The sequence below is a fragment of the Daktulosphaira vitifoliae genome, unplaced genomic scaffold (assembly GCF_025091365.1).
Source record: "Daktulosphaira vitifoliae isolate Bord-2020 unplaced genomic scaffold, ASM2509136v1 Scaffold_1, whole genome shotgun sequence".
Lineage (NCBI taxonomy): Eukaryota > Metazoa > Arthropoda > Insecta > Hemiptera > Phylloxeridae > Daktulosphaira > Daktulosphaira vitifoliae.
Genome location: NW_026099572.1, coordinates 10,162,528 through 10,178,039, shown reverse-complemented (window position 1 = coordinate 10,178,039; position 15,512 = coordinate 10,162,528). Strand labels below are relative to the sequence as shown.

General features: G+C 25.8%; 1 protein-coding gene across 1 annotated transcript; it reads left to right on the top strand.

Moving 5' to 3' along the window:
• Window positions 1-2,399: 2,399 nt before the first annotated feature.
• LOC126896932 (uncharacterized) lies at window positions 2,400-8,905 on the top strand. Its single transcript, XM_050670128.1, has 4 exons — window positions 2,400-3,669; window positions 4,808-4,901; window positions 5,893-6,003; window positions 8,527-8,905. Exons 1-4 carry the CDS (start codon window positions 2,637-2,639, stop codon window positions 8,708-8,710), a joined length of 1,422 nt encoding a protein of 473 aa, XP_050526085.1. The 5' UTR covers window positions 2,400-2,636; the 3' UTR covers window positions 8,711-8,905.
• Window positions 8,906-15,512: the final 6,607 nt, after the last annotated feature.

Below are 15,512 nucleotides of genomic sequence, written 5' to 3'. Positions count from 1 at the left end.
TAATTATTTTAAGCTTATTTTAAAAATTATTTTAAACTTTTTAGTTCGATGTGCTTTAAAAGCGTGTTTTTTTAGTTTTTTTTAAACTTTATTTATTTGTGTTAAAATTTTACATTTTATATTTTACATTTTTAACTTTAAAATGTTATAACTTTTTGAAAAACGTATGGATCAATACAATTTTTTTATATGAAATAATATTTATATACCTCTTTCATTCGACATACTTTTTTTTTAAATCGGACCATTTCCCTTAATACAGGGGGGTTCAAAACATTAAAATGCATATAGAAAGTAGAATTTAATTTTTGAAAGTGTTCCGGAAATACTGACACTTTTATATATATCTTAAATTAAAGCTTATGTAATAAAACTTAATATTAAAAAAAAAACTATATTTTGTTTTCATGATGAAAATAGCTACCGTATTCAAAAATATGCTATTTTTGTGTTAAAAATCTTGGTTTTGTATTTTATTTTATTATAAGGGGATTACACTGATTTTCATAAATATTATATCAATCTAATTGACATAGTATAAAAAGTTAATCTATTTAAATTATTTTGTTTCTTTGAAGTCGGTAAAAATAATTTTAAAATTTGACTAGCTAAATTTCCATTTTTATTAAGTGACGAATGCGAGGTACAATTTCTGAGACGGTAACACTGTGGCACTGAATTTTTTCTTCATTCTTTTTGAGTTAGAAAAAAATGTTTAATTCATTTGATTTTTATTTCATTTAGATTCAATAACATCAATAAATATCATGGATACCATTACTCCTCTCGTGAGAAGAAATTCATATTAATATTGTTTTACTATGTGGTTTTTTTTGTAGCTATCATTTATTTTCTCAGCTTTCACTTGACCTACTTTTTTGACAAATTTTTTTTTTTTAAATTAAACACTATCTACAGATTTGCATTGAAACGTTTTTTATGATAGTGATTTTAATCACTGTCAGATATCATCTATACTGGATCCAACTATGCCACAACCCCACTGTACCGCCACCCCACTGTGCTGGGGTTTTTTTTTTATGTCTGCCTCCATTTTTTATATAATTACCTTAGGTATTTTCCTTTCATGTGGTATACATTTTTTGAAATCCTCACTATTTATCTGCCCGCAGGGGGAGATTCAAAATAGCAACTTATGCATAGAAATTAAACTTTTTTTAATTAATCTTTTGAAAATGTTTTGGAATTACTTTGATTATTAGATATATGTTAAATAAAAGTTTATTTTACGCAATATAAGTTTAAAAATAAATTTGACCCTACACCTTATCTTTTATTGGCCGAGTCCAAGTAGTTGGGATTAAGACTAGGAATAAAAATAAGACACCTTATCTTGTATGTGCAGATGACAACCGTAGTTAAAACTCATACTATTTCTGTATTAAAAATTTCGATTTTATATTTTATTTTTTAGCTTTATATTTCTATAATATTTCAAAAAATAAATGAATCAACGTAATTTTTTGTTATAAATACATTATATATGCCCCTTTCATCCAACATACTTTTCTTTTAATCGGACCATTTCCCGTTATACAGAAGGTTCAAAACTTGAAACATACAATCTTTTTATACAAAATACGAATATAAAACTTTTTCAACTTTACTTTTAAAAATATGCTTTAAAGCTTTAAACATATGATAAATTATACCTTATGTTACACACTAGACGTGAAAGAAAAAAAATGATTTTGGTGTAATAATCGCCGTTTTTTAATTTGTTATTTTTACAAAAATGTGTCATAACTTTTTTGTATTGATATACAAACAAAATATTTTAATAAAAATCATAGTAATCATTTCTATGAAACTCTTGGTGTTTAATTAGACGTTACAATTGAAATATTCATAACTGTATTCCGAATAGTTATACTCTATAATATACTAATATTCAGAAATATTGAGGCCTAGTTCCACCTTTTTTAGCAGCTAATGTGTAATTGAATGTCATTTTAACCTAGATTCTTTTAAATTTTTGATAAAAATAATGTAGATATAAAAAGAATTTGTTTAAAAAAAAATTTTAAAAGCTATTATTTTATTTCAATTTTTACACTCAATGAAAAATCTTATTGCGCTTATAGATTGTACAATAAAATCATTAATCAATATTTTTTAAATCTAAATTAGTGATTCATTTTTATTATTCCACATTTCTTTTAAAGTAGCACTAAAAACATCCCTCTTCAGTATGATAAGTCAGTAAATAATGACAACATTTTGAAGTCAGTTTTCTTTAAATTAAATACATATTATATTTATACTTGCTACCCTGGGATCAATGGTCGGAGTTCCCGAAGTATGAGTCATCGTCACCATTATGACCGCCCTGCATCGATTTGCGAGACTCGCGCACGCTTGCTGTTTCGGGAGCTTCTTTCTATTCAAACGTGGAGTCGGTGCAGTGCAACCCTCCACCACAGGTATGTACCGCTACGCCATTCATCCTCGTATTAAGTCAGTTGTTGGCTCCCGTCCGTGAAAATGTTTAAGTTGATGTACGAATATTTTAACAATAGATATAGTAAACTTGTTTTAGTGTGTAAAGTAAAAATAAACTTCAAGATTATTTCGATGAGACATCGTAATGTAAGTATAACAATATTATATTAAATATGACAACAAAAAAATACCGAAGATTCTACGAGACTGCTTTTGACTCTAATATTAGTAAATCTGATGAAGATTTTCTATCAGCTGAACAACATGATATAGCTGTAGCAAACAAGTTTATAGGTCAATTACAAATATCAGCCAGCACTTGTTCAATCAAAAATAAGTGTGACACGCACAAGTCTAAAAAACGACTTTTTGGATTTTTAAGAAAACGTATTAATGGACAGCAGAAGTACCGTAGTTCAGATAGCATGGTAACCAGTTGTAGCTTGAGTCTCGATTCCATTACAAGTGATTCTCTTAGTTCAAACAGTTCCGAATCGCCGTACTACAAACGATATCCTGAGCCTCATATCTTATCACCTATATCCGATAAATCTTCATTAGATGCTGCAGAAATTTTAGACAAAGACCTTCGGAAAAACGTTTTAGTTAAAACCAAACCTCCTCAATCATTGGGTTTACTTAAACTTAATAGGGACCATCAACATCATGGATCTGATAGTGGTATTTCTATGGGATCCAAACCAGGTGACAACAGCTACCAGGAATTATTAGACCTTCCCTTTGACATGCCTAAACTTAAACGAATACCACAAAATTTCGAAGTCTTCCATGTAGCTGATAAATCAGAACAATCAACTAGTACCGAAGCAGCCGCAGAACTTCCTTTTAACATGCCAAAACTAAGAAGAAAACAAATTATCCAAAATTCTGATACTACGTTATCCTTCGACATACCTGAATTAAGGAAAAAGCAGATGGAGAATTGTGCACGAGTTATATCTTTAAATTTTGAAATTGGTCAAAATCTATCTATTGATCAATGTTCAAACAAATTAAATAATTTTAATGAGGCTGATAATGAGAATTCAATAAAATCCAAAGAAGATAGTTTAAACAATTTTAAAACAAAAAATGAGCTTGAAAAGAAACCCGATAGGAGTAGTCTATTTTTAAACGTAAAATCTAGATGTAATCCAGTTGATAATAAGAACAACATAATGATCTCGAAACCTATTCACAATAGAAGTAAGTTATTTTTTATTACTAAAAATCTATTATAATACTACTACACTCGATTATTTGCTAAGTACATTATGTAGTAAGATTCTTGCTAAAAAATACAAGACAACAAATAATCGAAAATTTTTTATTATTATTTAAGTGAATTCTATGAAATGAAATTCAAAAAAAAATTTAAACGCTGATTCTGAATATGGATTCAGATTTTTCCATTTCATCCATTTTTTGAGATAATTACAAATTAGTAATTCAACAATTATACCATAAAAACTGAAAATAATATTTTTTAAAGTTTATTAGTATAATTTGATAATAATAAAAAAAGAGTTGTTCCAAAAATATGGTATATCTATAAGTTTAACCATTTTAATAGATATCTAATTTAAGTTTAATTGGCATTTTTTGAAATACCTGAACTTTACACTATTACTATTTTTGGGTTAATCTCATAAAAAAATGAAACCAATAAACAGATAATTTTATGAGGTATTCAAAAATTTATATTTTTTGTGTTTTACATATAAAAATAAAGAGTGAATCTATTCTCAATCTTTTACATATTCACAATTTTGCATATAATGTACTTAAATAATACGTTCATAGAGCGCGTGGGCACTCACTAAAAGATGCTTCTTTTATTATAATGTATCATTGTTTGAGCTAATTATTTTATAATTTTTGAGGAGTAATATTTTTAATAATTAAGTCTCATTAAAATAAAATTTTGGGCGTGGTAGGGCGCGGTGGTCACACTAGTTGTTGACAAAACTCTAATGTTAAGTCGCGCCTACCGCCGTAGGAGAACGGATGGGTGACCATGCATGCACTTCTACGTTGGCGAAAAAGCACCATGTTCCCAGTGCAGAAGGCAACGGGAAACCACTGCACTTTAATTTCCCCAGGATATACCAATGGTATTAACCAACCTAACGTTTGTAAAAAAAAAAAAAAATTAAATTAAAACAACCATCCTTAATATACCAATACCAATAGTATGACTTAATTTATATACAATTATAATATAACCACTCGACATTAAAGAATACATTGTCATAATACAAGAATTAAGTTTCTTAACTAAAGGAATGTTAAATATGTTAAACTTAAAAATAATTGTTCATAAATGTATAATTGTATGTTTTAGGCCAATCAAATAGACCTGCATTAAGCTTATTTGATATTAAACCATTGAACTTTGTTGACGATATTAATTTAAGTCTTCCACTAGATCAGCAACCGTAAGTATTATCGTGATGCTACATACATTTTTAGTATTATTGAAGTGACGTAAAAATATTTTTCGATATAGGTGGATAGACCCCCTAAATGATAGTGTGTTCAGAATAATTTGACAATTCAAAAATGCAATTAATTCTTAGCGCTAGTGATTTCATAAAGAAACTCCCACCTTAAAAAAAAAATTAAGTAAAAGATTTAAGTGTTAATTATAAATATTTTGAAACTTTTAATGTCAATCCCATAAATATATTAAAAAAAAGGAGCTGCTCTTTCTAAAAAATGTTATAGTTACTAATGGTTTAAGATAAATTACAATTTTAATTTCGTGACTGAAATGATAATAAACCAACGAAGGTTAAAATAATCGAATTAAGAAAGTTTATTTTCTCTTTTTTTTAATAAATACATACTTACAATTTTGATACACGTTTGCCATAGAGATAAAAAATTTATATTAATACTATAGAACTTTTATAATTTCCATGTTAATACCAAATTATTGAACATCAATTTCGTACTATTCTTTTTTTTTATTAATTGCCATAACAATTATATATTTTTGTATTATACTTATAAATTATAAAACTTGTAATCAGGATATAATTAAGGAAATAGGATTTGATTTGCTTTTGGAAAAGTCCAACAATTTCTTTTAAAAATTAAACACTATCTACAAAATTGCATTGAAGTGTTCTTTATGGCAGTAATTTTAATCACTATCAGATCATCAGATATCTTCTATACTTGCCCCAACTAAGCTGCGACCCTATTGTACTGGTTTTTATTTTTTTAATAATTTAAAAATTGTAAAATATAAAAAAGAAAAATCTTCCCTGTGCAATAGCTCATATATTTTTTATTTATCAGATATTATTTACTTTTTTGAACCATCCCTTATAACTTATAGGGTTGTCAATTATGGGAAATATAACCCATACATTTTAATATTTGTATATTGATTGAAAATACTTTGCCATTATATATTTTCAGCTGGTATCACGGACCTTTAAGTAGAATAGAATCTGAAAAAATTCTACAAAATCAAGAAGAAGGAAGTTACTTGGTTAGAGAAATTAAAGGATCATACGCTTTATCAATTAAGTAAGATTTTTATTAATTAATTAAAATTAAAATTAATTTATGCCATACATATGTTTTAGAATAAAATATGATATTTATTTAGAAATGAAATTAGGGTTAATAACCAAACGATCCTTTTTTAAATGAATTTAATAAAAATAAAAATTACCCTCTGATGAAGTAAAATATAAATTTTGCCTAATACTTAAAATATTCAATAACTGAAGGTCAACCTAATAGATTTTAAAACCTTTTATGTTCTTTTTTAATATTATAGTCTAAGTTTATTGTAAGAAAAAATAATATTTTTGGGTAAATCCATATCAAATCATCCAAAGTCGTTGCGCGACCACTTTATTTTTTTTTTGAAATTTTACACACAAGTTGTCTAGTATATAAAAAGAAAAAATTAAAAAAGTTTTACGAAAATTTATTTATGACTTATCAAAAGTTTTAAATTATGAAATACTTGTAATTCGTAAATTGATATTTGACCGCAACTTACGAAAAATTAACTTTCAAAATTACGTTTTTTTTTTTAAGTTTATGAAAAATCTTGGTTTTTTGAATACTGAAAACTTTCTGTATTTCCATTACTTAGTTTTTGTGTCTGTATAGGTATATATATATATAAATAAATTCCTCAATAATATATGAAAAGAATGAGAAAAAATATATTAAACAGTTGTGATTATCACTTAGAACATTTAATGTCTTGAAATATGGTTAAATTTGATATTTTAAAATATCTAATCAAATTTTTTTGTAGTGGTACAATACGGTTTATTTGTTTTGTGCCGGGTATTGTTTTCGCTAGTACAAATTAAGTTTCTAATAATTTTTTCTTTTCTTGTACTTCACTTGATGGAACAAAAAAAATTTTTATTCCTTTTATGTTTTCTTCACAATAATCATACATAGCTTTTGGAGTTAAAATATGATTTTTATTAACACATTGTAAACTATATATATTTGGTGACTAGCCTTTTTGTAGTACCACCTACACTATCACTAACATTTTTTCCGTGGCACGAAGCAAAAAAATTCCATTCAGGAATACCAAAATACCAAAATCTTCATCGTGAAAAGAAATATTAATAAAATTTTAATAAAACTTTAGCACTATCGCTAAAGTATACAATTTTTTTTACAAAAAGGGCATGTGCTGATTAAATCTTTAATAAAATATTTTTGAAACGAGTAAAATGTTTCTGTAATATGTTCTAAGTGATCACGTATAATACATAAACTCTTACATTTGATTTCATCATTAATTTTATAATAATGTAGTACTATAAAATATAAAATTGATTGCAAAATTATGAATGAGACCAACTAAATAAAGTACATCTATACTCAGCATACAAGTTAAACTTATTTATTTATAATTCTACCTTTATAGAGAGAAAATGGGTAAAATAGGTAACGATATAAAAGTCATAAACATAATAAAATTAATCGTTTATCTGAAGATAAATATAAAGATTTCTATTAGTGTATTTAATGATAAATGATAAAAAAAAATAATGAACGATTTCTAGATTATATTATGTATATACAAAAGTTGAAAAGAGACGTTATCGTAATTAAATTGCAGTACATTCAACAAATCATTATTCAAGTGTAATTAGGTATATTTTTCTCATTTAAAATNTAAAATATTTTGATCCACCAGAGAAAAATTAAAATTAAAAAGCTTAAATTTAATTTTTTTAGAAATTCGAGCATTTTTAAATATGTCCCAATAAAAATCAGTAAGAGTAAAATGTTTCAAAACACAATTAAATATTACTGTGAGTATACGTTAATATTTAGGAAAAAAAATTAATTAAAAAAAAATGTTTTTTCATAGTCAATTTGATCTTTGAAAATTACATTATTTCGTAAAAAAAAGCTCAATTTAGAAAACAAAATTTTCCAACTTAAAAATTAAAAAACGTGTTGGTAATTATGGGATATGTTAGAGTATCGCAAAAAAAAATCGATGAAAGTTTCAAGTCTTAAATATAAATACTGTTATCATAAGGATATTTTTACGAATTACAAGTATTTCATAATTTAAAACTTTTGATAAGTCATAAATAAATTTTCGTAAAACTTTTTTAATTTTTTCTTCTTATATACTAAACAACTTGTGTGTAAAATTTCAAAAAAAAATATAGTGGTCGCGCAACGACTTTGGATGATTTGATATGGATTTACCCTTTTTGCATTTGATTTTATAACACTTAAGGTATCATAGAAAAGGGTAATTTTGATGATGCAATTCTCATTTTAAATTTATGTTTCTTATCTATTCGGATGTGAACTAATTTGTCTTGTATTAATTAATTTAAAAATAAATATAATTTTTATAATTAAAAAACATAAAAAATTATTTAAGTTACCACAAATTTAAGGTATCAATAATCACTTGGTGACTTTGAACTAGTGGTCTTTTTATATATTTTTTGTCTTTTTATATATTTTTTGTCTTTTTACAATTTTATAAGATGTCGATTAAGGACGAACTAATATTAATACAATTATTTTATTATGTGACAGGTGCGCAAGAGGATATATTCATATAAGAATTACGTCTTCAGACGATAAAAACTATTTAGGCCAATCGGAAAAACCATTTCCTACAATACCTGATCTCATTAGACATTACACACTCAATAGACTCCCAGAAAAAGGAACAGAACATGTTGGGCTATTAAAGCCAATAGCGCCACAAATATTATAAAATGCTTCAACAATTAATACTTAAATTATGTAAATATTCAATTTCTTCATCCTCATAGAATAACCTCAAACTGTGATAATACGAAAACAATATTTATGTTGTGAAATGATACCATATCATTAATAAGTGCAATATTTTCAATAATTTAATTGTCAAAATAGAAAATAACGATTTACAAAATCTTAAAATAACGTTCTTTTTTTCATTAAAAAAATATGTACGATGATTATAAATGAAAAATACATTCTCAGCTTCGCATCGAAGTTAAATAACACAGTTCACTCCTATATCAACACCCTACCCCATCAAAAAGACAACGACTCAAAAAATATATATTTTGAGTTTTACTCTCTAAGTTATTCATTATTCAACAATTAAAGCTCAAAAATATAATAAAACGTGGCTAAGTGATTTCCAAAAGTCGACGTTTATAAAATTGAATTTTATATTCAATAATAATACCAAAAATTTGATTTTTTGAGTTTTTAACTGGAACGTCGATATATAATTGCCACAACTATCTGAACTATCTATCAATCTACAGATTGATATCTGTCAGTAATTAGCATAATATGTTGCAGTTTAAGATATTTACACGCTTATATTAGTTTCACCTGTATGATTGTATGTTTGTAATTCTCCACGCGCCACGTGTTATTATCCCATCGTCTATGGCCTTGAGACTAGACTGTCATAAAGCAGTTACCCCACCCCGCTCACCACTCACCGATAACACTATTTTCTTGTATAATTTTATTTTTGGTTTTCATACCCGTACACACGTGCGTGTCATCAATATTATATATATACATATATATAAACAAATTTGTATTGTTTATTATTCGATATAAACATTTAAAGATCCAAATTTTTTGAGTTAATATAGATGTATAATACATAAGGGATTACAAATACAGGTAGCTTATTGCTTTTTTATGACTATATTCGCAAGTATATAGTCTTTATTATCAATCGTAATAAGACACATTGTTGTGAGTTTATAAATACACTAACTGGCAATACAGAAATTATATCTATTGATTGTGATAATTGACAATAAACTCCGTGACTGTAACAGCGATGCCATAAAAAACTAAAGAGTAAAAAATAAATATAGTTTAAAAAAACTGAAAAACACGCATTTAAAGCATATCGAACAAAAAAGTTAAAAATAAGCTTAAAACAATAATGAACGAAAAATATTAGTATTATTGTGAAATAAAGCGTGGGTGCTTTTTGCCATATTTTTCGTATATTAAATGGCCGACGATTTTTTTTCACAATAATATTATTTTTCGTTCATTATTGTTTTAAGCTCATTTCAAAAATTATTTTTAACTTTTTAGTTCGATGTGCTTTAACAGTGTGTTTTTTTAACTATATTTATTTACATTATAACTATCTAAGACTCTTCGATTCTAATATATTATGCTCTCAGAACAGGCACGTAGACAAGGGTGGGCCTGGCCCCCCTTAGATTTAATGTGGCCCAGGGCCGGCCCCACCAAATTTTAAATTCAATTATTTTTACGAATTATCAAAAACGTGCTAGGCCTTACATACATTGAAATTATTATTAATTTGTGATTACTATTGAGTAATACAGTTATTATTATGGCTGTATTTTCATTTTTATAATCATAGAAAACGTTATTTGAAAAAGATAACGTTCTAGACGTAATAATAAGTAGAATAGCAATATATAGTAATGCAGAAAAATTTTTGTTTTAGGGGAGTCATCCCAAAACTATGATATCGGAAAAAAACACATTACCAAGTCAATTAATAAAAATTGAATTGTTTGTCGGTGTGTTCAAATTAACTTATATAAAATTCATAAATGTATACGATTCACAGGCCGTATATGAATTTTATTGTATATTTAAGTCATTCAAAATTGGGCAAAAAAATTATGAGCAAAAAAAATTGGTTCGTTTTTGATTTAACATCGACGAACCCAAAATCAAAATTATAAAATTTAAGCCGGGTATTTATATATTATTTATATAGAAACCAAAGATCAGAATTTTAATAAAATAACAATTCGTGTTTCAGTTCAGATTCTTTAAAAATTAAACTTTCTACTTAACATTACTTTTAAAGTTACCAGAACCGATATTAATTGATTCTTGTAAATTTAGGTTAATAAACACTAAACGGTTTTTTTAGCTTTCAATACAAAGTATTGTAAAAGATGGACAATTACCTTTAATTACTGTTATTAAAGAGCAGTTTTGTAGAAATGGTACAACACGTTTTGATGAGTTATGAAAATTGATCCCGAGACCGGTGGAGTACAAGGACTGACGACATTATGAAGTCGTCAATATGTCCCTATGTTTTGGAACAAAACCGGCTTAAAAAAAATAGTAATAATTATAACAATCAACTTAAGCCGGATTCCCACGACTAGTGTACTTGCCAAATATTCATCAAGTCGTCGGAACACCATACTTGTACAATTATTGGTCACTTGTCAGTTTCCCGCGGATTGTCGGTAAATGTAACACAAGTCAAAAGAATTAATGGCTTGACAAATTTTAGACTTGTAGTTTACAGATGCACATTTGTTTACTTGTCAAGTACTTAGCCAATATTTGATTTTAGGGTAGCTATCGGTAACATAATTTTTTCTTCCCCGCCCCACCTATATTTGTACAGTATAGCGGTGGTTTATAATTAAATTTGGTTTTTAATTAGTTAATTTAATTTGTGGATGGGTAAAACTATTTTATAGTATAAATGTTACATATAATAAATTGAATTTGTAAATATAATTTAATAGTTCAGGTTGATTATATAATGTATTAAATATATAACTTATTAATTTATGAAATATTAATTATTAAGTATATATTATTGGATGGTTAAATATTTTACTAAAATGTTTGTATTTGTAAAATTCTGCTTCATTTTTGCAAGTAAAAAATTATATACGGTGAAACGCTATTAGTTTTACTCGGTCGTGTTTTTTTTCTTTAATTTTTAGGAAAACTAGCCTTCTCAAATTCGCTCTAATTGCTATTGTTGTTGGGTACCAAAAATAAGATTAATACAGGTTAGTACTGAAAAATATTTTACACTAATAGAATTTTCTATTTTAAAAAGCTATATAAAAACTATAAATGTAAAAACAGTTTTATTTCAAACTTCGATGGCTATAATTGAATGAAAATGAATTAATCGGGCAATTTTAAACTAAAAGGTGTCAAAACTAAAAAAACTAGCAATACTGAAAAATATATTTCGAATCACTTACTAAAACGTCCAAACACTTCAGCTCTCAAAAAGCAAACGACGCAAGACTTAATATGTTAATTAATATTTTTCAGATCCACCCCCAATACAATTATTTGACATTTGATCCAGTTGTAGGAATAATATACTAGGCTTTTGTTTATTACTTGTACAAGTGTACAAGTACTGGTATATTTGTCAAGTATACCAGTCATGGGAACGCACCACTTGTTAATAATTGGACGATTTGGCAAGTATGCAATTATTGGTGTACTTGACAAGTACACCAGTCGTGGGAATCCGGCTTTAAAAAAAGAAAAAATTTATCTCCAGTAGTGGAGATAAAAAAATTTCAAATAACAAAATAATCCAGCACAATATGACATAGTTGAGACAATTATATGATAGCTATTTTTCTTTATCTTATGAAAAATATACAGAGGATGTCGTTAAATAAATCAGACATAAACAGAACTCGTACACACTGGTTTTCACATTTTTTTTTTTTATAAGTCTAATTCTACGAATTTGTAACAATATCTTTATCATTTTTGATAATGAGTTTTTCACGTCTATCACCGATAACATATCACCCATAAAATCTATTTATATTAGTTCTGCCTTAGAACTAATGTAAATTATTTCCAATGAATACTTGAAACTTTTAAATATACATAATTCATCAATCAGAAAATAATTTCGGATGAGAAGCTATTATCTTTTTTTGGTCTTCAAAAATTGTATATTTTGAATTGCTATTTTATATTTATTGCTATTGAATGAGTAAAAAAATTAAAAAGGTCATTACGACTAAAAATTCAAACATCGCTCATCAATTTTGATGGAAGGGTGTATAACCTTTTACTCCAAATTCCTGTTGAAGTCACTGTAAGCAATAATAGTTAATATTACAAATCGTGTTCTAAAATAGAATCATCATATTAAACTGTGCAGTTATCACAAAGTTACATAAAATATATTTGACAACACAAGACTTATTTAAAATAACTTGAGAAATCACTCATTTATACCACAATTGATAATTTTAAAATTCAGTATAACTAAAAATAATATAAAATAGCTATAGTTTGAAAATAATTGTTATGAAAACCCATCTAAGTTAGGACGCGATATAGTTGGCACAAGTATAGATATCTAATCTATCTTTTTCCTCGCCTTAATCCCAACTACTTTGGGTCGGTCATATAGATGATATCTAATAATGATTAAAATCACTATCTATAATATAAATATCTGTAATTGTTTAGCACACACTCTTCTGTTAAACTATCAAATATTAACCCTACGAAAACATGAAGTACAAGAAAATCATTTAATACTCTTACCACACTGTATATTTACATCCTCCTTTTGTCAATATAAATATTAATTTTTCATGTCACCTAAATTTTGTAACAACAATATTTAAAAGTCATCTCTTTAAACATCAGAATTAAAAATATGGCCGAAATTCATATCATTCATAATAATGAAAATATAATAAACCATATACACACCGCAGTTATAAACATCTATTTGTTTTGAAACGTTTAAATTTTTTCATTAATAACGTACGTTTAAAAGAATTTTAGTGTAGATCTGGATTTGTCAAAGGTCCCACAATATATTCAAAAAATTTTTTTTTAATTATTTTACTATTAATATATAATATTTTAATGACAAATTTAATTCTGTCATTTGTTAAACTACTAGCTTAAGTGTTTTTTTTTGTTCTAAAAATTTAATACTTTTAATTATCATGCAATATTAAAAATCACATCATAACATTTTATACTGCTCTCAATAAATATTTTCTGTTACATAATTCAGTCAACGGCATGTAATCTAAAACTTGCAAATATTTATAAACCTTCATTATAATAATATAACATATTATGTCCATCAATTAGTAAACTAATTAAGTCAAAATATTGAAATAAAGCTCATTATTTGACCTTTTGCTAAAATATCGATAATTCAAATGCCAAAGCCATTACATGACTTTATTTTACCCAACATTTTAAAACTATTTGAAAATTTTCATGCAACAATATATTTTTATCAACAACAAAATATATATTTTTCAGGTTAACAGTTTTAAATGTATTTTTAAAATAACAAAAATACAATAACTTTTCAATATACTTTTGTGCCAACTATCAAAAAAAAAAAAAATTATCAAGGACAAAATTAAAACAGAATGTCATAAATATCTTTTTTGATTTAAAATTTTTCACATTTTAAAATATTAAAATAAAATAATATTAATAAATTCAATGTAAATAAAAAATTGAATATTTGTGGAAATAAATTAGTTATTTTTCATAAAAACTCATGTTTTAATGTAAATTGAATATACTTTTAGAAATATTATAAAATTATATAGTATAAAAAATTAAAATTAAATACTAGATTACTGATTTTTTCGTACAAATGATAATTCATTATATTTTTTTACTAACTTGAAGTTTTAAAAAAATAAAAAAATCGATGATTTATGGGTTATTAATTATTTTTAATATCTATGAGCTATTAAAATTAATTATTTGTAAAATACAAGTTATATACTTTAAATCCATTTTTCAATCACTGCATGATATTTATATTCCCGTAGTGTTGCAGCATGATTTAATAATGAGTGGAAGGACACAATCAAAATAATTAAAAAAATTCGATACATTTTTAACTTTGAAGCAAAGCTGAGAAGGTAATAATTTTACCATGATGTGTTTATTTATTTATTTGTTTCTGTCACTACTTTTTCTCAACTCACACTAGACCGATTTCTCTTAACGATACGTCATAAGATCACAAATCGTATCTAGTTGAAGATATTACCCTCAAAAATTAAAAAAAATTCCCTCGTTCCCCGTAAATGACAAAAATCCTTCAAAAAATTATGATTTTTAAAATCGGTAAATTTCGACATTTTTTTCACTTTTTTATCTAAAAATTGCCATAACATATTGAAAAATAAACGATGTAAGATTTAATTTAACATATGTTTAAAAGACGTAGAATATTTTCAAAAGTTAAGTTGAAAAAGTTCTACTTTTCATACGTATGTTTCAAGTTTTGAACGCCCCTTGTATAAGGGGAAATTTTCCGATAAAAAAAAAAGTATGTCGGATAGGAAGGTGTATATAATGTATTTATAAAAAAAAAACCCATCACAGGGGGGTCGCGGCACAATGGTGACGTGGCATAGTTGGATCAAGTATAATGATATCTGACAGAGATTAAAATCACTATCAAAATAAAACACTTTGATGCAAATCTTTAGATAGTGTTTAATTTTAAAAAAGTAGCCTAACCAGCTTTATCTATACAAACTATAAAAATCATTCATTTCTGATAATTTTAAAGTATTTATTGCCGAATTAGATTTGATATGATAAAAGTATTCAACTACAAAAGTAAATAATTTTACTTTGTAATTAATTAATTTTTTAACTCAATTTGTGTGTGCAACTACTAATCTATAATATTCCAAATTTTTTTGTATCAACATGATACATGATTTAATCAACAACATGCTAATTAAATCATAAATCTAAAAAAAAAA

Coding starts and splice junctions, on each gene's coding strand:
- LOC126896932 (XM_050670128.1), top strand. CDS start 2,637: ATGACAACAAAAAAATACCGAAGATTCTACGAGACTGCTTTTGACTCT. Junction 4,902..5,892: donor CTTCCACTAGATCAGCAACC/GTAAGTATTATC, acceptor ATATATTTTCAG/CTGGTATCACGGACCTTTAA. Junction 6,004..8,526: donor TCATACGCTTTATCAATTAA/GTAAGATTTTTA, acceptor ATTATGTGACAG/GTGCGCAAGAGGATATATTC.